The sequence below is a fragment of the Brassica oleracea genome, chromosome C6 (genome assembly GCF_000695525.1).
Source record: "Brassica oleracea var. oleracea cultivar TO1000 chromosome C6, BOL, whole genome shotgun sequence".
Classification (NCBI taxonomy): domain Eukaryota; kingdom Viridiplantae; phylum Streptophyta; class Magnoliopsida; order Brassicales; family Brassicaceae; genus Brassica; species Brassica oleracea.
Window position 1 is genome coordinate 12,160,105 of NC_027753.1, and position 23,142 is coordinate 12,183,246.

The 23,142-nt window shown below is 42.2% G+C and overlaps 2 protein-coding genes across 2 annotated transcripts in view; one reads left to right on the forward strand and one right to left on the reverse strand.

Moving 5' to 3' along the window:
• The first annotated feature begins 16,518 nt into the window (after positions 1-16,518).
• On the forward strand, positions 16,519-19,166 carry LOC106297499. The gene is made up of 2 exons (XM_013733728.1): positions 16,519-16,753; positions 17,311-19,166. The coding sequence occupies exons 1-2, from the start codon at positions 16,519-16,521 to the stop codon at positions 19,164-19,166; spliced, it is 2,091 nt and encodes a 696-aa protein (XP_013589182.1).
• A 2,655-nt stretch (positions 19,167-21,821) lies between these two features.
• Positions 21,822-23,142, reverse strand: part of LOC106297500 — a 6,153-nt gene continuing 4,832 nt past the window's right edge. Inside the window, exons 5-7 of the mRNA XM_013733729.1 lie at positions 22,808-23,005; positions 22,497-22,551; positions 21,822-22,444 (exon numbers count right to left, since the gene is read on the reverse strand). Coding sequence (XP_013589183.1) covers positions 21,822-22,444; positions 22,497-22,551; positions 22,808-23,005 — 876 coding nt within the window. The remainder of the gene's footprint in view (positions 22,445-22,496; positions 22,552-22,807; positions 23,006-23,142) is intronic.

Consider the following 23,142-nt stretch of genomic DNA (forward strand, 5'->3'; position numbering starts at 1 on the left):
TTACTTCTAGAATACATTTGCATTATATAATCCATATCTTATATTCATCAAATTATTTAACAAGAACAAGTTGAAAGCCAAAGTTTAAATTAATTAATATATAAGCAAGGAAATAAATGATTTTTTTATTTGACATAAAATAATTTATTTAATATATGAATGACAAAACTGATTTTTTCTAAAAAAATAATATATCATATTTACACCATTACTAATTACAAATTTTTTATTGTACAATAACTGAAAAATACATAACTTGGTGTTTATGCACCTTACATGAAACAATATATTGTTGATATGAACAAAGATGAGAAAGTTTTTTCATTGAATTTAAGGATGAGGCTTCAATAATGCTTACGATATTACTGACATTGTGATCATGTTTTATCTTGGCAAATGGTGGTTTATAACACTATTATTATTAAATATTTCTTGCATAAAATATGTCATTTTGAAAACCAATAAATAATATAATGGCTACGTAGGGGTTAGTTCATATTAGATAAATAATTTTATTATATTGTATTTTCTATCAAAAAAATTAAATTAAAATTTTGGAACTTTTTAACATAAATATATTAGAATATAAGGAGAATAAAAGTTACCAATAATTATACTTTCAGATTCTTCGGATTATCATGCAACAATTTTTCAGGGGCATATATACATGTTCACATTTAAGGATATTGATGAGAAATTAGTAAATGCTTAAACTGGTAGCTAATCTATTGCTAGTTGATTTTATCTACATATTTAATCATTCCAAGTTACACACACATATATATATATATATATATATAAAAGGTTGTCGTTAATAGGTATTTTTAGGAGCTGACTTACTGTATTAAAAACGAAAATGAATGTTTTGAATAAAATTTAACATAAATATTTTAGGATATAAAGAAAAAAATCTAACCAATCAATTTAAAACAGTTTTTTCTGGATAATTCTAAAAATAGTCTTCAAAGACCTATATATATGTATATGTTCACAGGTTCCCTACAATAAACACACAAAGCATTTTTTTACTGTGAAGTTTTACAATGTCGGCATCGAAATTTGCTATATTTTATATTGTTCTGATTTGTCTTGGTAGTCTTCATGAATGTATGTCATATATAGCTTACGTTCCATCCAATCCTCTAGCATCATTTTCATTAAATTAATATTAATTTACTCCGTCATCTTTTAATTTGTTTTATTCTTTAAACTTTATGCATGTGCCAACCTGGAAAAAAGGCCAAAGGAACATGCTCTAAAACACTAAAGAATGTTTGGTGTTGCAGTTCCACAACACACTTGTGGGAACCGAAATTCACACCGTCGATTTCCGTAATCGGAGGAAAGTCAAGAAACCCTAACTTTCCCTGAGGTCCCAGATTCTCTGCCAGAGCCAACGACAAGTGACCAAATAATTGCGGAAAATATGAATAGATAACAAAACGAATTTATAGAAAAGGTAGATATTATTTCAAATCCGCGTAAGAGCGTTGTGATCATTACAAGAGATTATAAAATCTTTGGCTGCAAGAGCTGTCAGCGAGTTACATAGTTCTAGCAACCTAAAACCTTAAACCTAGTTGAGTCGCAACTCGATAACAAAAAGACAAAAAAGACAAGAAAATGGTTTTGATTTGATTTCGGACTGAACCTTATGAAAGGCTGCCTACGTACCCCTTTCGAGGATCAAACCGAACGTAGTTCTATTGAAAGATTGAACCAAGTGATCGAACTGCCTATGCGAGTTTGTCTGGTAGTCGGGTGCCAGTCGTAGAAAAAGAACATGTCAAGAATAATGCCTAAAATTTCTAAGAGCAAAGAGTTCTAAGAGTAAAAAGAATTGCGTCTCTTTGTGCCTCCACCTTCGACATCCTTATATACTCTCCAAGAGGCGGTTTGCTCTTTCCTTTTCTGCCCTCGGCCGACTTTATCGCTTCGCGGAAATATTCTTTTTTTCGTCGATCTTCCTGTTTATCCTCGGAAACTTCACATTTATCCTCCGAACTTGACATTTATCTTCTCCTGCAAAAAAATGATAAACCGTCATCACGATTTAGGCTCGATTTCGCATAAGATCGCGAGTGGGCTTTTTGCCGCGTTTTGGACCCTTTCGGGCCGTTCTCGGACTTCAGCGTTTTTCACGATTTTATAGAAAAAGCTTGTTTGAAATGACGTCGATTTCAAACAACATCCAAATTTCTGGTATACCGTAGGCAGCTTCTAGGTGTTTTAGTTTATCGTTGCCGTTTTATATGGAAATCCGAATCTTCTTCGAGAAAGTGAGTTCTTTGCGGTTTTCAAGTTGTAAAATTCTGATGGTGACTCCGATTGAGACGAAACAAGAGTTGATTAGATTCGATCACAGAAGAGGGAGCTACGTGAATGGGATGAAGGCAGCGTGTTCGGTCCAACTCGCCAAACTCGCCGAACGGGCAAGTTGGACTAATCGTTTGGTCCAACTCACCCATTCGGCGAGTTGGACTGGTCAAACTCGCCGAGCGGGCAAGTTGGACTGCTCGTTTAGTCCAACTAGCCTGTTCGGCGAGTTGGACTGGTCAAACTCGCCGAGCGGGCGAGTTTGACTGCTCGTTTGGTTTCACTCGCCCGTTCGGCGAGTTGGACTGGTCAAACTCGCCGAGCGGGCCAGTTGGACTGCTCGTTTGGTCCAACTCGCCTGTTCGGCGAGTTGGACTGGTCAAACTCGCCGATCGGGCAAGTTGGACTACTCGTTTGGTCCAACTCGCCCGTTCGGCGAGTAGGACTGGTCAAACTCGCCGAGCGGGAAAGTTGGACTGCTCGTTTTGTCCAACTCGCCCGCTCGGCGAGTTGGACTGGTCAAACTCACCGAGTGGGCAAGTTGGAATTCTCGTTTGGTCCAACTCGCCTGTTTGGCGAGTTGGACCAGATGGACGATTTGGACGGCTTGCTCGATCTAATCATCCTGTTTGGTGGGTTGGACGTTGGTGTTTCATTGTCCGGGATCCGTTGTCCGGGGCTTCGAGCATCCTTCCTTTAAGGCTTATCTTGTAAATCCCTTTCGGACTTGCTACGAAACTTGATTTAGTTCTTTGATTTTTATATTCCTTTGAGAATTATCTTTTCTGTTTTTCGAAGAAGACATTTCTCGGGAATTTTCTGACTTTGATTCCGTCGTGACCGATTTTGACTCTAACAACACTGCCGAAGCACCAAAGCGGATTGTGAGAAGATTTGTATCTGGTGGTATCTAGGGGGCGTTGAATTTTTCTGAAGAGCATTTCTATAATAATATATTCCAATTATTTTGATACTTCTATTATCCAAAATTTAGATAATAAATAGAAATTCCTATTCCACATGAGAAGAAGCTAGTATTATGAATTAAATGTTTTGGAATTTCTTTGAAAAATCAATATATATATTTGTCTTTCTGACTTTCTTCAATTGTATTTACGAAGTTTATAAATCTTATAGAAAATGAGGATAAAACCATTGTAGACTGTTTAACAGAAATTTAAATGTTGTAACCACTTTGTAATTTTAATAAAATAAAAATATATAACTTTAAAATATATAATAAATTATATAGATTAATATTAAATAAATTAATTAACACAAAAGTTAACAATTTTCAACTGTCTCAAACTTGACCGATTCAAAATATAACACAATTGTTTAAGATAATTGTTGGGTCAAAAACGGTTATCTCAAAATCAGAGTCTAAAATCACCTTTCCTCACGGAGGCTTTCTCGACACACTCTCGACAAAAGTTCCCGAGCCTAAGTTTCAAAGAAAGATGAACCCCATAACTAAAAACAGACAGTCCAGCTCATCAGTTCGACGAACTGATCCAATCCAGCTCGGCAGATGGCCGAACTGGATCGAACACGCGACCTGCTCGGCCATCCACCGAGCTGGACCAGTCAAGTTCGGCGGATGGCCGAGCTTGATCAAACGCGCGACCAGCTCGGCTATAGGCCATGGATTTTATCCACTTTTAGCCATGGTGTATAAGTGTCTTAATATATATTTACTACTACATAGAGTCTATTTAGAGTATCTACCGGTTCAGGGAAGGTTTGGAGGAAAGTGGTCATTTTGGTGTCTTTTGGAGCCTTTTGATGTGCAGAGCTGCACAGACGCGTCAGATGTTTAGCTATGTATGGAGACATTCCCACCGTTATCTTGATCCTATCTTTTATCACGAGATATAGCTTTGAGTTAGCTTTCCAATGCAACCGGTTTGAGGTCAATCAGCATCCTGTAGCGTAAATTATGCATGTTTTACTAAAGAGAGGTCAGTCTGCCTCGCGAGAGGAAGCTGTCGAGAAGAAGAATGTATGTCGATCGATGAAGAACTCTTGACGCCGATCGACATGGATGCCAGAATGTGGGCTGAGCATATTTTATGACCGACTGAAGCCCAGAAGCAACCACAAATTACCAGAATACCCTTGGACGACCTAAAACCCTATTTATGTATTTCTAAGCATTTGTTGACGGCTACACGCTATCTAAGATTTATTCTATTGTTTCTCTTAGTTGGGAGAGAAGGGAGGAACTCCATCAGAGTCCTCCTAGAACTCCATTGGTTTTGGTTTTATATTATTTATGATTTTGATATATTCATCTATGATTTATGTGACAAACTTCATGTCTAAATAGATCCACATGTTAGGTTTAGGGTTCAGATAGTTATGAAGGATTAAGCCAAAATATAGAACTGCTAAGTTGTGATATTCATCATAGGATTGTTCTTACTGCTTGTGTTCTAGAGTCATGAACTAGAACTCTGATCATAGAATCATTAGGCACAATTGCGAACGCTTGGTCTTTTCTCTGAACTGAATTCTATTGAGCTAGGATTGCTAGAAACATACGAGAGTTGATTTAGGAACCCTAGTGAACACATATTCAACCCGATCGATCCAATAGATTAATCGATCGATATTGTGAAAGGTGTATCGATCGATATTCCTATAGAATAATCGATCGACACTTTCTTGTGATCAATAAACGAGAGTTGAGATCCAAGATCTGGATATTAGACTGTCTATACAACGGAAGTTGTTAGATTTGTACTCCCAGTTAAGTTCTATAATATCTTGCAAGCAATAATTAGCCTCTATATCATTATAATCCTGATTACCTGAATAGAAACCCCAGATCTATCAAACCATCCTTCCATCAAACAACTATCTTCCAAGCTGAACAATTGTCTTGTTCAACTTGTTTACTGCTTTATTTACTGCTTTACTATATTTATTTACTGCTTTATAAACTATTAGCCTAGCTTAATCATATAACTATTAGATCTAATTGGTTCCCTAGCTCCCTGTGAATTCGATCCCTAAGTACTACAACTCGACCTCTTATATGAGAGAGTATAAATCACTCAGGGTAATTTGAGTGATAACACTCGGCCATCCGCCGAGATGGACCAGTCCAGTTCGGCGGATGGCCGAGCTGGAACGATCGTGCTGTCCTCGTCCCGTCCGAAAAGATTCTTCCCCGAAATTCGATCAAACTTGCTCTTGTCTCACCTCGATTGGGGGCTCCGTTGGAACTTTACGACTTTAAAACCGCAAGAACTCGTTTTCTCGTATCAAGTTCGGATGTATCGTATGAAACAGCAACGGTTAACTAAACACCTTGAACTGCCTAAACCGTATGAGAAATCCAGGCTTTCTTCGGAATCGACGTCGTTTCGAGAGCGCTCTTCGATAAGTCTTGAAAAACGCTTAAGCCAAGAAACAGCCATAAAAGGCCCAATCGATATGATGTTTTATCTTTTATGTTGCAGAAGAAGATAAATGTCAAGTTCGGAAGATAAATGCTAAGTTCCAAAGATAAACACAAAAGATCGAAGGAAAATGGCAAGTTTCCGCGAAGTGATAAACTCAACCGAGGGAAAAAAAGGAAGGGGGAACCGACCTTGAAGGATATATAAGAGGAGATCAAGCCAGGGGCGAGGGGGAGAGATTCTTAGACCTAGAAAAATTCGGCTAGCTTAGGAAAACTTAGAAATTAGACGGCTCGATTTTACTTAGATTCTTTTCGTTCTTGTTCAAAGATTAACTTGGCTAGCAAAACTCTGTCCGTCTTATCTCTCGCGAATCCTGTAACCTTGTTCTTTTATCAACCAATAATACGCCACTGTGCAACTTTACTTTCGATATTATGTTATCTCTGTCTATTTCGTTTTTCGTGTGTTTACGCAGATTATCCGGGACCTCTGGGAAATTTAGGGTTTCGATCTTTCCTTATTTAACGGAAAATTGATAGTGCGAATTTCGGTTCCCATAGTTTGGCGCTAGAAGAAGGGGAGGTCGGACCTCCCCTCCTCTTACTCAAAAACCACAAAACGACTGAGACACGATATGCCTAATCAAACGGGTAGCAATGTCATCGCCTTCAAGGGAAGAGCAACGATCGATCCGATCAAACCTCTCAACGATCTCCTTGTCGTCGAGCTGACAATCCAGAAAATCGATGTCGCAAGGATATTGGTCGACACCGGAAGCTCGGCCGATATCATCTTCAAAAACACCCTTGAAAGAATGGAAATCAATCCATCCGAGATCACTGAAGATCCAAACCCGATAGTAGGAGTCTCGGGAGAAGCTACCATGACTCTCGGCACAATCAACTTCTCGGTTAAAGCCGACAGCATGACGAAAATGGTGGAGTTCTTGGTCATCGATTGACCCACATCATATAACGTGATCATAGGAACTCCGTGGCTGAATTCCATGCAAGCAATCCCGTCAACATACCACATGTGTCTCAAATTCCCAACCCCTCGCGGGATCGAGACCATATGGGGAGATCGAAGAGTCTCGTGAGTCTGCTTCGCTGCAGAATTGAAACAAAAAAACCCATCGGCCGAATTTCTGCCTCTAAAGAAAAAGAAATCGTCTGTCGTTGACAACGCCCTAGAACAAGATATGACTGAAATCTTTTGGCAGTCTTGAGTAGCCGAAGCTTTGGAAGCGAAACGCGAGCCGGCCTGCGAGCAAGTAATCTCGGTATGCTTAGACGAAACATTCCCAGATCGCTGCGTGGAAATCGGCGCGAACCTAAGTGAGTCTCTAAAAACCGAGCTCATAGCTTGTCTGAAAAAGAACTTGCACACGTTCGCATGGGCCGCAGAGGATATGTAGGGGATTGACATCAAGGTCACAAGTCACGAGCTGAACGATGACCCAACTTTCAAACCTGTCAAACAAAAGAGACGAAAGTTGGGACCCGAACGCGCAGGTGCGGTTAAAGACGAGGTCGAAAAAATCCTCAAAGTTGGATCCATAACAGAAGTCAGGTATCTGATAGACCGTGAATTTGACCCACTTTTACCCATGGTTTATAAGTGTTTTAACTACTAATTAATATATTATAGAGTCTATTTAGTATATTTATAGGATCAGGAGTGATTTGGAAGAAAGTGATGATTTTGGAGCATTTTGGAGTTATTTGGAGTAAGCACCCAAGATGATCATCGAGCACGACCATCGGTCGATATTGAAGAGAAATAATCAATCGATGTTGACATCTTGACATCGATCAACAGCGAAGCAAGCAGAAAGCCCATTTGGTCTCAGCTGACTTAGAGCCCAAGTCTTCACCAATTTACAAGATTACCCCTGACGAGTTTTAACTTAATTATATAAGCTTTGCCAACATGTTAGAAGCAAAGTGTGCTTTCTTGTTTTAGTGATTTCACAGCAAAGGTTTTCTAGGATTTTTAGTAGATTGAGGAGAAGATCCAATGAGATTTGTGATTGGAACTCCACTAATATCTATCTATTTATCTATGAAGTTTTTATACCTTATTGCTGTTATGAATTGCTTAGCCATCTATGAGTAGTTCTCTTTGTTAGATTTAGGGTTTAAATAGGTTATGAGGGATTAGCCCCTACTATAGATTGCTAAGTTGTGATATTCATCTTTAGGATTGTTATTAATGCCTATTTCTAGATTAGCTACCTAGAACTTGCCTTAGGAGTTGTAGACATAAGCGATAGCTTGCATCTCACCCAGAATCCATCCTAATTGAGCTAAGTCTTGCTAAGAGTAAGGCGAGAGCTGATCTAGTGAACTTAGTGAGCACATTTAACCCACGCATTAACGCTTAACCAAAAGCGTCGATCGATATTCCAATAGAATAATCAGTCGACTTTTCAAAAACTGTATCGATCGATATTCCTATAGAATCATCGATCGACACCAGTCAATAGACAAACCTAGAAAGCGAAAGCCTAATGGTTTGTTATTAAGTGGTGAGCTCTATAATATCATGCATACAACTTATTAGGCATCTGAAGGATTATAATCCTGATTACCTGAATAAAAGCCCTAAGTCTAGCTACTTTCATCTAAGTACCAAAACCCCCAATCAATCAATCGAGCAATTAACTTGCTCACAAACCTGTCTTTTACATTTAATAAAAATCAACCTAGCTTAATCAACTTAATTAGATTTATTAAGTTCCCTAGCTCCCTGTGAATTCGATCCCTAAGTACTACAACTGAACCTCTTATTTGAGAGAGTAAATCACTCCTTAGGGCAATTTGAGTGATATCAAGTTTGGCGCCGTTGCCGGGGAGCTTTGATCGCTTGATAGATTTAACTCGATTTAGTCTAAGTTTCTTCTTAAAACCACTTTCTGACACAAAAAAAAAATTCTTGTCTTTTCAGGTACATGCCCAGCAATACCAGAAACAACAAGGAAAACCAACTGCTATTCTCATCAGATCCTGCAAGCTTGGAACGTTCAATCCGCAAAGGAATACGCTCCTCATCGATTGACAACAACACTAGTCCGTCGCTCGATTTTCGTTAGCCACCGTTGACCCAGACACCAGTTTCGTCGACCGACACTCGCTCACCACCGTCGACCGAAGACACTCTTCCGCCAACCGATATCTTCCACCCGACGTCGATCGATACTTCAGTCCGAACATCGATCGATACTGAGCCGCGAGACATGGTTGCGACTTTGATACTTGTAGGTGATGAGAAGGGATACTTGCGTGACCAGGAAGGTCATCTGTGTAATGTAGTAGGTCAGAGGATAGATGCTCAGGGGGCTGCAATCCCTGAGTCTAATACTGATGCTACAGGAACTACTCTACCTGTAGATGAGGCTGCTCGACCCAGAACGTTAGCTGATTACAGATCAGCTATTCGTCCTCCAACTATCCAGAGACGGGATTTTGAGTTGAAGCCACAGTACTACACACTCTTGGGACAAACACCCTACTATGGGTTATTTTACGAGCATCCTATGGACCATCTAGAGAGGTTCGAAGATCTCATATCTGCTATACAAGTCAAAGGAGTCCCTGAGGACTACCTACTTTGCAAGCTCTTCAAGTACTCACTTGCTGGAGAAGCTTCACATTGGCTTAAGCAGTTGAGTCCAGGATCTCTCACATCCTGGGCCGACATCAAGAATGCATTCTTATGCAATTTCTTTGATGAGGCACGTGCTGAAGACTTGAGGAGCAAGATTGCCACATCCACTCAGGAGCCTACAGAATCCTTCAACAGCTCTTGGATCAGATTCAAGGCTTACTAGAGGGACTGTCCACACCATGGGTTCAATGAGGTGCAGCTACTCAGCACCTTCTTCAGAGACATCGCAGTGTAGTATCAGATGGCTCTTGATGCTTCCAGCGATGGAAACTTCAACACCAGGAATCCAGAGGAGGCTGTGAGAGTTATTGAGAACTTAGCATCCAGCAACAGCACCCAGAACACTGACTTTGAGAGGAAGAGATCTGCTTCCATCCTTGGGAATGACCAGATGGATGAAGCCTGAGCAAAGCTGGACAGTGTTCACAAGCTTCTCACAAAGCAGGCTGGCTTAGTAGAGGATGCAGAGGCTGTAGACACAGAGGGAAAAGCAGAAGTAGAAGAAGATGTGAACTTCATTGGAGGAACTGGATTTCAGAGGTCTGGAAACTTCTATGGATAGAGGAGTAATTTCAACCAGAGTTCGCAGCAACAAAAACCGTACATCAACAACTACGTCAACAACAGGAGTTATGGAAACTCATTCTACCAGAAGCCACCACCACCTACTCAGGAGAAAAAGATTGAGGCGATGCTCGATAAGGTTCTTGAGGGACAGCAGAGGATGACGGTGGACTTTAATGGGAAGATTGATTCTGTCTACACCAACCTGAACACAAAGTTTGAGACTTTGAGCACTCACGTGAAGAAGCTGGAGATGCAGGTTGTTCAAACAGGAGAAGCTGTTAAGAGGAAAGAGGCCTTAACAAAAGGGGTAGGAGATGATGTGATGAAGCACCACGTGAATGCCATCATAGATGATTATTTGTGGCAACTGGTGAAGCAGGAGAAGCTGCAAGAGGGAGATTTCGAAGTGGAAAGCTCGATGAGTTTTGGCGAATCGCATTGGTGTCGATCGACGCTAGACTTCGAACATCGATCAACGGACGTGAATCAAAATCGATCGACGACACCTACGGAGTTGACCGCATCTTGCAATGCCATGAGGATTATGACTCACGAGGAGTTCGCAGCAAGACACCCACATCCGCCCAGCTCTGTTTATGTCAATATTGATCAGCACACTGGTCCTTCCATCGATCGACAGAGAGAGACCGCCATCCATCGGCAACCTCCAGTACTCATCGATCGACGCACACCTCTCACATACCGAGTGCAGATGCCAAAGATAGACATTGCCCGTCTCAATGCACTCAGGCCACAACCCAAACCTTCAGCTAACCCTTCAAAGACCACTAGCACACATTCAGATGATGCAGCAGAGCCTATGGAGGTTGATAAGGCCTCTATGGGGAGAACCTTGAGGAAGAGAAAAAGGGAAAGTTGCTAAGCATCTAAAAAGGGAAGCTAATGAGAAGGAGATGGAAGTTTCCAAAAGAGAGTTTTCAGGATTCCATTAGAAAAACCATTCGAGGAGGCCTATTTTACCCACAGATTATATATGTTCTTTAGAGAGACCAGAGAAACTGAAGAGGACATTAGGAGAATGTTCTTTGAGGCCAGAGAAAAAATTAAGAATAGGATTACACTGAAGAAGAAGAGTGATCCTGGAAGTTTGCAGTACCATGCACGGTGAAGGGTATTGAGTTCCCACATGCACTTTGCGACACAGGAGCATCAATCAGCATCCTACCTAGGGTTATGGCACACCATCTGAGTCTAAAGGTGGAGCCTTCCAAGGAGTCATTCACTTTTGTGGATTGTTCTCAGAGAAGCTCGGGAGGAATTTTAAGAGACCTAGAGGTGCAGATTGGTAATGCCCTAGTTCCAGTTGATTTCCATGTCTTGGATATCAAGCTGAACTAGAATTCTTCTTTGTTGCTTGGGAGAGCCTTTTTGTCAACAGTAGGAGCAGTGTGCAACATGCAAACCAACCAGTTGTGCCTGACACTCATAGATCCACATGTGTACTACAATCCTATTCAAGTCAGGAAGCCACATACGTCCTCCAGAAGAATTTATGATCCAGGACTCATCGCAGCATGCCACTGTGGAGCTGAGTATGAGACAGAATATTCGGCGTCGATCGAAACTCACACCGCCACATCGATCGACAGTGCCCACCAGAAATCGATTGATAGTCCAAAGGAAGAACCGGTTGACAGTAGTCCACGGGATTGGGAGAACGACTACTACAATCCCACCATGGCGACACACACCAAAGACACCATGCATACAGAGGAGTATGATGAAGATTATGAAGAGGAACGAGCTGTAGAGTACAGAGCCATTCTTGATGAGGAAGATAGACTTCTCCACCATTCCTCTTGGAAAAGGAATTCGCCATCGATCGACAGATGAGTCTCAACATTGATCGACACTCATCCTCATCAGGCAAGCCGAAAACGAGCATCGACCGACAATGTCTACTACCCATCGATCGACACTAGAGTCGACCATCACGAAAGCTATGCAGTAGAAACAGCAGTACATGAGCCAGGAGCAGATGAACTTCTTGAGTGTTTCACATATGAGGAACTTCTTAACATGCAAAGACGTGATGAAGCAGATCAACACCAAGCAGAAACCTGTTGGGAAAGAACACGTTTCAGCCATCCTTACTCGAGAGTCAACCGCCCGTCGATCGATGACAAACCTACATCATCGATTGACATCCGTCCGAGACCACCATCGACTGTAAGCGTAAAACCTCAATATGATAATCAGTATCTAACACAGGATGAGTTTGGCATTTTCAGGGACCCAGATGGCTATGCAAGAGCAATAGATGGACATGCACTGCAAATATCCCAAGAGGACATTGCAGACATTCATCAGATGGCTAATGGAGCAGATAATCTCTTCATGCAACAACGCAACAGCCCAACACATCTGCAGAGGGTTACAAGCGAGATCTATAACACAACTGGTGGAGTAGATGATCATTTCAAGCAGAAATCTCGACAGCATACTCGACCGTCGATCGACGGACGTCCAGAATTTGGAAAAAGAGCTTATGACCATGATGGAACCAGAAGATTCCACTGGGAAGAGAAAGATGAGTATGGAGTCTACAGATATGATCATGGACACACCAGAGATGTAGATGGACACATCATCAGTGTATCCAAGGAAGATATCAGAAGTCTTCTGGAAAGAGCTTCAAGAGATGAGCACAGCTACCTATGTCTTCCAGAACATGCTAGGTCATTCACACATACCAAGCTAATACCAGAGATCTACACTAAGGATGAGATCAATGAGATTTTCTATGGAGTCTGTGGTGCCCAAGAAAAGAATGAAGGTGATTTCCAGATGAAGCTTGATGGTGTCTATTATCCACCGAATGATATCATCAGTTGTTTAACTACATGCACGGAGGAGGTGAGGCAAGACATAGCCAAGATCCACACACAGCGTGCGGCTGAAGCAACCCCTGCAGCGTCGACCAACAGACACCGGTCAACATCGATCAACGACGACTTCACACACTCAGATACAATGTAGTCTCAACCATATTCTTTTACCAGAGCAGACATTGATCAGTTGGTAGAAGGGATCTATAAAACTCTGAAAACTACAGAAGAGAGGGTTGATAAAAGATGTGATGACATCTATTTCCCGATTGACCTTACAATAAGTTCTCTGATGTCCAAGATAGAAGCAATACAGAGGGAGATAGTACAGATTCAGGGATACATCGCTTGTCGGCCAGAAGCATCAGCATCGATCGACAGACACAACAACAAATCGACCGACAGTCGCAGACGAACATCGGGCGACGAAGCTACAAACCGAGGCAGGCTAGTACCAAAGGTGAAATCAGACATGTCTGATACACACAACCATGGAGAGGAGATCTCAGACGACGCATACGTCACCCTCATAAGGAATCAGTTCCAACTTGAGAGTTTTGATGACAGATTGCAAAAGATAGAGAATGCAACTGCATCAATGAAGGACATATGGCGCAGAGGAGATGAAGCAGTGAGAAACTTCACTTGTACATGGTTCAACAAGCGCAAAGAAGAGATGAAGACTTGTTTCCCAGCAAGTTCCATCTTTCCACATTACTAGCCAAATCACCTCCAAAAGTCAAGCTAAATGACTATAACAAAGCGTTGAGTGGGAGGCAACCCACTATTAGGTAATATTTAATTGATTTTTATTGATTTGGTATTTATTTTGGTTTTTAATTATTGCAGGTCATAAAAAAAACAAAATAAAAAGATCCGAGTAGACAATTACCATGAGTATCGACCGACGAACCACTGCCAACATCGATCGACAGAATATCACCTGCCGCGATCGATGACAACACATTTACATCGATCGACATCGAATTTGGTTTGGTATATCGTTTTTACTTGTTATATTGAGTCCTTATGCTTTAGTTATTCACATAACTACGACTGAATTTACAATGGGGACAGTGTAGTTTAAGTCTGGGGGGATGTTTACTGATATTAGTTTATTCATGAGTCTTATTAAAATGTTTTCAAAAAGAGTTTTTATTGAGTGAAAAAGGGGATAATGAACTTGTTTGATTTTTGCTTATTATCTAACCACACCATTCTAGATTTACTAGTTGCAGATAGCACTAAAGATACCAAAGTGGATCAACCTGTCAACTATGTTACATTTGCTGAGAATGTTTGAAGGAACCAAAGCTGGCCTCCAACCTAATTGAGCTCAACTCTGCTTGTCTTGGGGCTTGGTATACATGGGATCGGATTCTTCAAACAAGTCTGGAAGGTAAAGCCTTGTGTAGAAATATCACCCTCTCTCTCTTAAATTTTGAATTTAGGTTTTTATTTGAAAAAAAATATATTTTTTACTTATAATTAGAAATAGAGAAATTTAGGAAAGAATTCGAACATGACTTGGTGCCTACAACCATTAAGGCTTGGTTCATAAGAATTCTATAGGTAAAGGATTAGAACAAGACTTGGTGGCTACAACCATTAAGGCTTGATTCACAATAATCCTAGGATATAGGTCAAAAAGAAGTGAGCATGATTTGGTGGCTAAAACCATTAAAGCTTGATTCAATTGAAGCATGTCCAACCTTGGTCAAATATCTTGCAATAAAGCAGATTTTGACTAGGGGGAAATTAGTAGAGAGAGAGGATATGAACTATTGTTTACCTACAGGTCCAGATACTTGTTTGAGTATCCGTGCATCCTGTGATCGATACCCCCAAGGTAAAGCGTACACTTTTATTTTATGCAAGAATTGAGGTTGGTAAAGGGGATTGTTAGACATGATTTGCTAAGTTGTTGACTAGATTAACCTGGTTGCTAGACTAGGATATAGTATAGTGTGCTTCTCAGATTAGGACTTTCTAAGGTGTTGATTCTAAGTTTTAAAATCTGTGAGTCCCTACTGTTTTCAAACCTCTTTCATAGAGACTGCATGTATGTTTTGCTGGAGGACAAGCAAAAGGGTAAGTCTGGGGGAGTTGATAGACCGTGGATTTGACCCACTTTTTCCCATGGTTTATAGTGTTTTAACTACTAATTATTATATTATAGAGTCTATTTAGTATATTTATAAGATCAGGAGTGATTTGGAAGAAAGTGATGATTTTGGAGCATTTTGAAGATATTTAGAGTAAGCACCCGAGATGACCATCGAGCACGACTATCGGTCGACATTGAAGAGGAATAATTGATCGATGTTCACGTCTTGACATCAATCGACAGTTAAGCGCGAAGAAAGCCTGTTTGGTCTCAGTCTACTTAGAGCCCAAGTCTTCAACAATTTACAAGATTACCCCTGGCGAGTTTTAACCTAATTATATAAGCTTTGCCAACATGTTAGAGGCAAAATGTGCTTTCTTGTTTTTCTGATCTTAGAGCAAAGGTTTTCTAGGATTTTTAGTAGATTGGAGAGAAGATCCAAAGAGATTTGTGAGTGGAACTCCATTGATATATATATATTTATCTATGCAGTTTCTATACCTTATTGTTGTTAAGTATTGCTTAGCCATGTCTAACTAGTTCTCTTTGTTAGATTTAGGGTTTAAATAGGTTATGAGGGATTAGCCCCAACTATAGATTGCTAAGTTGTGATATTCATCTTTAGGATTGTCATTAATGTCTGTTCCTAGATTAGCTACCTAGAACTTGCCCTAGGAATTGTCATAAGCGATAGCTTGCATCTCACCCTGAATCCATCCTAATTGAGCTAAGTCTTGCTAAGAGTAAGGCGAGAGCTGATCTAGTGAGCTTAGTGAGCACATTCAACCCGCGCATTAACGCTTGACCAAAAGTGGTGATCAATATTCCAATAGAATAATCGTTCGATGTTTCAGAAAGTGTATTGATCTGTAGAATCATCGATCGACACCGGTCAATAGACAAACCTAGAAAGCGAAAGCCTAATGGTTTGTTATTAAGTGTTGAGCTCTATAATATCATGCATACAACTTATTAGGCATCTGTAGGGTTATAATCCTGATTACCTGAATAAAAGCCCTAAGTCTAGCTACTTTAATCTAAGTACCAAAAACCCCAATCAATCAATCAATCGAGCAATTAACTTGCTCACAAACCTTTCTTTTACATTTAATAAAAATCAACCTAGCTTAATCAACTTAATTAGATTTATTAGGTTCCCTAGCTCCATGTGAATTCAATCCCTAAGTACTACAACTGAACCTCTTATTTGAGAGAGTAATTCACTCTTTAGGGTAATTTTAGTGATATTAGTATCCCGACTGGCTTGCTAACTCAGTCGTTGTCAAAAAGAAAAACAGAAAGTGGCGAGTGTGCGTCGATTTCACCGATATCAATAAGGCATGTCCGAAGGATAACTTCCCACTGCCACACATCGATCGATTAGTCAAAGCAACGGAAGGGAACAAACTCTTATCCTTTATGGACGCATTCTCCAAGTATAATCAAATCATGATGAACCCTGACGATCAAGAGAAAACCGCATTCATTACTGACCGCGGAACTTACTGCTACAGAGTGATGTCGTTCAGTCTTTAAGAATTCTGGCGCAACTTATCAACAACTCGTCAACCGTATGTTCTCTGAACAACTCGGAAACACAATGGATGTGTACATTGATGACATGCTCGTGAAATCCCTCGAAGAGCAGGATCATATCACTCACCTCCAAGAGTGCGTTGAAAGACTAAACATGCACAATAAGAAACTTAACCCCGCAAAGTGTCGGTTCGCAGTAGCATCGGGAGAATTCCTGGGGTACCTCGTCAACTTCCGCGCAATCGAGGCCAGCCCTAAACAGATCACCGCTAATGGAATCCCCGAGAACGAAGCGAGAGGTACAGAGATTAACTGGGAGAGTCGCAGCACTCAACCGCTTTATCTCGCGATCAACAGATAAGTGTTTTCCTTTCTACGACACCCTGAAGGGGAATAAGAAATTTGAGTCGACCGAACAGTGCGAAAAAGCGTTCCAACAGCTGAAACACTACTTGGCCACTCCCCCAGTGCTCGCAAAACCCGTAGAAGGATAACCACTATTCATGTACATCGGATTATCAATCACGGCTGTGAGCAGCGTCCTCATCTGAGAAGAACGCCGCGCCCATCTTTTATGTAAGCAAAACTTTGCTTGACGCAGAAACACGTTATCCGATGATGGAAAAACTGGTGCTTGCAGTCGTAATGTCAGCACGAAAGCTAAGGCTGTATTTCAAGTCCCATACAGTCGTAGTTCTCACGTCAATCCCACTGCGGACGATCCTGCATAGCCCCAGTCAATCCGGTAGGTTAGCAAAATGAGCAATCGAGCTGAGCGAGTACGACATCGAGTACTGAGCAAAAGCTTACGCAAAATCACAAGTACTCGCCGATTTCTTAGTAGAACTCCCTACAGGGTACACGACTAACCAAGAACCCGATTCGACCTGGACCCTCCACGTCGACGGATCCTCGTCCAAACAGGGCTCCGGGATCGGGATCGGGATCAGACTCACGTCACCAACTGGGAAAGTACTGGAACAGTCATTCCGACTAGTATTCCACGCCTCAAACAATGAAGCCGAGTATGAAGCCCTAACCGCAAGCTTACGGTTGGCTCACGGCCTAAAGATAGGCAGAATTCACGCCTATTGCGATTCCCAACTTGTGGCAAGCCAATACAGCGGGGAATACGAAGCAAGGGACGAGAGAATGGACGGTTACTTGAAACTTGTTCAAAACTTGGCTCAAAGTTTTGACCAATTCGCTCTCACCCGGATTCCTCGGGCCGGAAACGCAGAGGCCGACGCCCTAGCCGGCTCGGCATCTAGTTCAGATCGAGGTCTGAGCAGGGTAATTCCCATAGAGTTCATAGAGCATCCTAGCATTGGGCCGCCTGTCATTATAAACTTAATCGATTCACCCGACGGCGATCCCGACGAAGTCGATGTCCAGGCAACGCAGGATCCAAAGCAGTCCGAGTATCGATTCAACAAACCTTGGACAGAAACGATCCTCGCATACATCGCCGATGGGAAACTCCCAGCAGAAAAATGGGCAGCCCGAAAGATTAAGACCCAATCTGCGCGATACGTCTTGGTCGCCGGAGAACTCTACAAGTGGAGATTTTCCGGGTCACTCATGACATGTGTAGAAGGAGAGAAAGCACGAAGGATAATGGAAGAAGTCCACTTTGGATCACGCGGAAACCATTCTGGCGGAAGATCCCTCGCAGTCAAAATCAAACGCCGCAGACATTATTGGCCAATGATGATCAAAGATTACGAGAACTTTGCGCGAAAATGCGAAAAATGCCAGAGGCATGCTCCTACTATCCATCAGCCGACAGAGGTTCTCTCTTCGATATTGGCATTATATTCGTTCATGCGATGGTCGATGGACATAGTCGGACCCATGCACAGGTCAAAGCAAAAACGATTCTTGTTAGTTTTGACAGATTTCTTCTCAAAATGGGTCGAAGCTGACTCCTATGCAAGCATCGAAGACGCCCAAGTCGAAAGCTTCGTGTGGAGAAATATCGTCTGCAGACATGGTGTCCCATACGAAATCGTAACGGACAACGGGTCCCAATTTATTTTAACCAAATTCGAGTCTTTTTGCGAAAAGTGGAAGATACGACTGACCAAATCGACTCCTAGGTACCCACAATGCATCGGTCAAGCCGAAACAATTAACAAGATCATCCTCTATGGGCTTAAGAAACGATTAGACGCCAAAAAGGGCAAATGGGACGAAGATCTCGAAGGAGTCTTATGCTCACATCGCACAACTCCGAGACGCGCAACGGGAGAAACTCTGTTCGCTCTCGTTTCCGGAAGCGAATGTATAATCCCAGCGGAAGTCAAATTTTCGGGAGTACGCAGAAGATCACTCCCAGGGCGAGAAGATTCAAATAATCTAATGTTGCTGGATGAACTCGATCTAATCAACAAACGACGGGACCAAGCCCTTATACAAATTCAAAACTATCAACAGACAGCTGCAAAGTACTACAACACTAACGTACACAGCCACAAATTCAAAGAAGGCGACTTAGTCTTACGAAAACTTTTCCAAAACACCGGCGAACGGAATGCAGGAAAACTCAGAACTAACTGGGAAGGACCTTACAAAGTCATAAAAGTAGTCCGACCAGGCGCGTACGAAATTGCAAATATGCAGGTCGCCAAAATTCCGAGAACTTGGAATGCGATGCACCTCAAGAAATACTACACTAAGCAACATTTCGCACAGAACTACAAGACGGCTTGATCCCTGAAGAGGGTACCTAGGCAATTCATCATACGACGAGCTCAGCTGTCCCCCCTCATTAAAAAGGGGGGAGAGTAGGTACGTATATGATACTCTTATACTCCCAAAAAGAAATATCCGATCTCAGACTCGATATTTTTGAATTCTTTTTAAACGCAGCGGAAAAACCTCCCAAAATACGAATGACATCAAAATACTTCATCACTTGAAATAACAACATAAAAATTCGACCTTCGGCGAAGCGAGACGTCGCTAACGCTCGAAGGACTCTTTTTCGTCAGAAATTTTCAAGTGAAGGGAACACTGACTTTAAAACAGTCCATCCACGACTATAAAACACACACTCCTTCTTAACACGTATCCTTCGCGAAAAATCTAAAACGGTAATATCTACCGATAAGTTTGTTGCTGATCACAACAAATTCTCAACGTCCTAAACAGACTAAGTCGTCTCGTAGAGATAGCTCTCGAACACCCGACACAAGGGTAAGAGCGCTATATAAAAAATCCGAAATTTTGGTCAGCACTTTCGGGAGACTTAAAAATTGTCCTCAAAGAGATGCTCGATTCCTACCATACAAGTCACGTAAGCCGAGAACATATCGCAGACTTTATAGCGGGACGGAATCAGGTCGAAAACGATACGGGAAACGTAAGTCGAAGTAGTCATCGCACCCCCTAAAGCCGTGATTAGACCTAGGTCTTACCCTAAACCCAGCACACTGGTCTCTAACATCTCTAGGCATAGTATCAAACACCCTGATACGACCGTCTTCAGAAATCCCGCCAGTTTACTGCAGGAAACTCTCGAAACAGATCACGGATACAATAGTACACCCAGAGTTAGGTTACGAGATGACAAGTCGTAGTCTTCCCTCTACACCCATATAAATTATTCAATAAAACTCTTAAAAACGCAAAAATAAAGTTCATTTAAAAATCGCAGAAGCGACGGGGATTCAAAGCCACAAGCGGCCAGTACCAAGATAAAAACACAGCCACATTTGGCCGGAACAAAAACATAGAAATAAAATTCTTACACGAGACTGCAAACTCAATCACCCCTTCTAGGATCGGAGCCGTTTTTCCTCCGCTGTCCTCAGCTACGGGATCCTGACCCTCAGGCTCACGCGAACAAGATGGAAGGATGCACTCAGACTTCAGGCCCACTAGGATCTGGTCAAAGTCTCCTTACGCATCCACCATTTCCGCCCTACAGAGGGGAAGTGTGGCCCCTTCGGCTCGCGGAGAAAGAGGCGCCTCACCGACCTCGTTTGTCCCTTACTCGACCCCGGCCAAGGCCAAACCCCCGAAATGCATGGCCGCTAGGGAGTCAAGGGAATCGGCGATAGGGAGTCAAGGGAATCGGCGATCCTCACCAGACAGGTCTGAAACTCTGCGCGCATGACTTCCTTGGCCTCTCCGATCATGCAAACCGATGATCCCTCTCCACTCTTGACCTTGCGCTTTAGCCTTAAGCAAAGAGCTCGCGGTCTTCCCAAGATCCTGCTCAAGCTCGCCGATCCTAGACTCAAACAGAGCCTCTTCGAGGGAATGAGCATCCTCGATGACCTTCAACTTCCCTTCGAGCTGCGACGACTTTTCCCTTGACTCCTCTAACTCCTTAGCGAGACGCTCGACCTCCGATCCGCATTCGCTGATCATCCCGTCAATCAGCAAAACAAACTGCAAGCCAAAAGGGGGTGATCAAGAAGCGATCAACACGCGCACACTAAGAAAGACAGAATTTTTTTACTCGAAACAAACCTTGGCGCGATGTCGCAACGACAAACCCGAACCAGATGCCTTGGCAGGAAAATCGCCAGCCTCGGTGCATCTCTTCCTCTTGGCCGCATCCGATTTAGCGCTCGGCCTTGCGACTCTTTGGCGCAGCAGCCAGAGTCGCGCTCGGAGCAAGCAGCCCTAAGACGATCACTCTCTTGGCTGGGGAAGAGGAACCCGATGGCTGAACTTCGACCTCAGGTGCCGACAGGTCCATGGCAACCACCCCACCAGCAAGGACGGTGTCACATACAGGGAGAATGTAAGGACCCGCTCCCGGAGTATCTTTAATTTCGAAGAACGAAAAAATCGCGAGAGGTTTATGAACCAACCCAGTTTCAAAATTGGTTTAGTTTTACCTCATTTTATTGAAATGAACCGGTTTGATGGTTTTATTATTGTTAAACCAAAGCTTCCTCAATCATTTTAACTGTGTACGTGTGCGTTTACACCTAATTATATAAAAGCCTAAACATTGCCGTCTTCCTTTGGAGCCGTCAACAGTGTTGTTCGTTTGGTTGCCACAGCTACCTGCGTCAGCGTCTGATCTTTGTATGAAACTACCTTTTGTTTTGAATGTAGAATTGGTTTTATTAAGCTATACAGCTGAGACTTTATACAACTCCAATGACGGTCTAACATCCGTGTTTCCTTATAACTAATAGGAAACTATACATAACTTTAACAAGAGAATATAGGAAACTATACAATATAGAATATATCGTAATACTCCCCCTCACGTTGGAGCGTGCAGGTCACAAACGCCCAACTTGGACAATAAATTATTGAACTGAACCCGTCCCAACGCCTTGGTCAGAATGTCCGCGACCTGCTCCTTGGTACGTATGTGATGGAGATTAATAAGACCATCTTTTACAGCGTCTCGAACCGCATAACAATCATTTTCAATGTGCTTGTACGTTCCTGGAAGACTGGATTTGTAGCAATGTAGATAGCTGCTTTACTATCACAGAAGAAGCGAGTAGGAGCCTGTTTGACATCGAATCCATGCAACAGTTTACGTAACCATTTAACTTCTTTGAGAGCATCAGACATAGCTCGATATTCAGCTTCTGCGGAAGAATGAGATACTGTATCTTGCTTCTTTGTCTTCCAACAGACCGGAGAATCACCAAGTAAAACAACAAAGGCACTGAGAGAACGACGGGTTTTGCAACAAGAAGACCAATCGGAGTCACAGTAAATGGTGAGGGACATATCTTTAGACGAGCTTAACATGATTCCTTGGCCAGGAGAATTCTTTAAAAAACGCACTACTCGTTGCGCAGCTTCCCAATGAGCTTCTTTGGGCGTCTGCATATACTGAGAGAGAACATGAACCGAATAACTCAACTCGGGTCTGGTATGGAGAAGATACAATAACCTGCCGACAAGCCTCCTATACTTGCGCGGATCAGCCAAGACGGGACTCTCAACCTTGCCGAGTTGATGATTCTGTTCGAGAGGAGTAGCTGCCGGCTTGCAGCCAAGGTTTCCTGTGTCCGCAATAATGTCCAAAGTGTACTTTCGCTGAGAGAAAAAATATACCTTCTGGACCACGACTTACTTCGATACCGAGGAAGTATTTGAGTTTTCCCAGATCCTTCATAGAGAAACACTTACTCAAATACTCTTTGAACTTTTGTACCATACGACTATCATTACCATTGATAAGCAAATCATTAATCGTCAACATATATCAACACACACAGCTGTATTCCTTTGCGACTGTAGCAGAACAATGAGTAGTCATCATAGGACTGGATAAAACTAAACTTAAGCAGCACATCATAGAGCTTTTTAAACCAGCAACGGGGAGCTTGCTTGAGACCATATAATGACTTGCGAAGACGACAAACCTTATTGGGATGAGAATGACGAAATCCAGGCGGTAGCTTCATGTATACTTCTTCTTCGAGATCGTCATGAAGGAAAGCGTCGTTGACATCCATTTGAAAAACTTCCCATTGATTTGCTGCGACCAAACGAAGGAACATACGCACCGTCGTCATTTTAATAACAGGAGCAAATGTTTCATTATAGTCTTCCCCTTCGACCTGTTTGTTTCCCATAACTACAACTCGAGATTTATGTCTCCGGATCGTACCATCAGTATTATACTTGATTTTATAAACCCATTGACTTCCGAGTGCAACCTTGTCAGGCGGTAGATCGCATATGTCCCACGTATGTT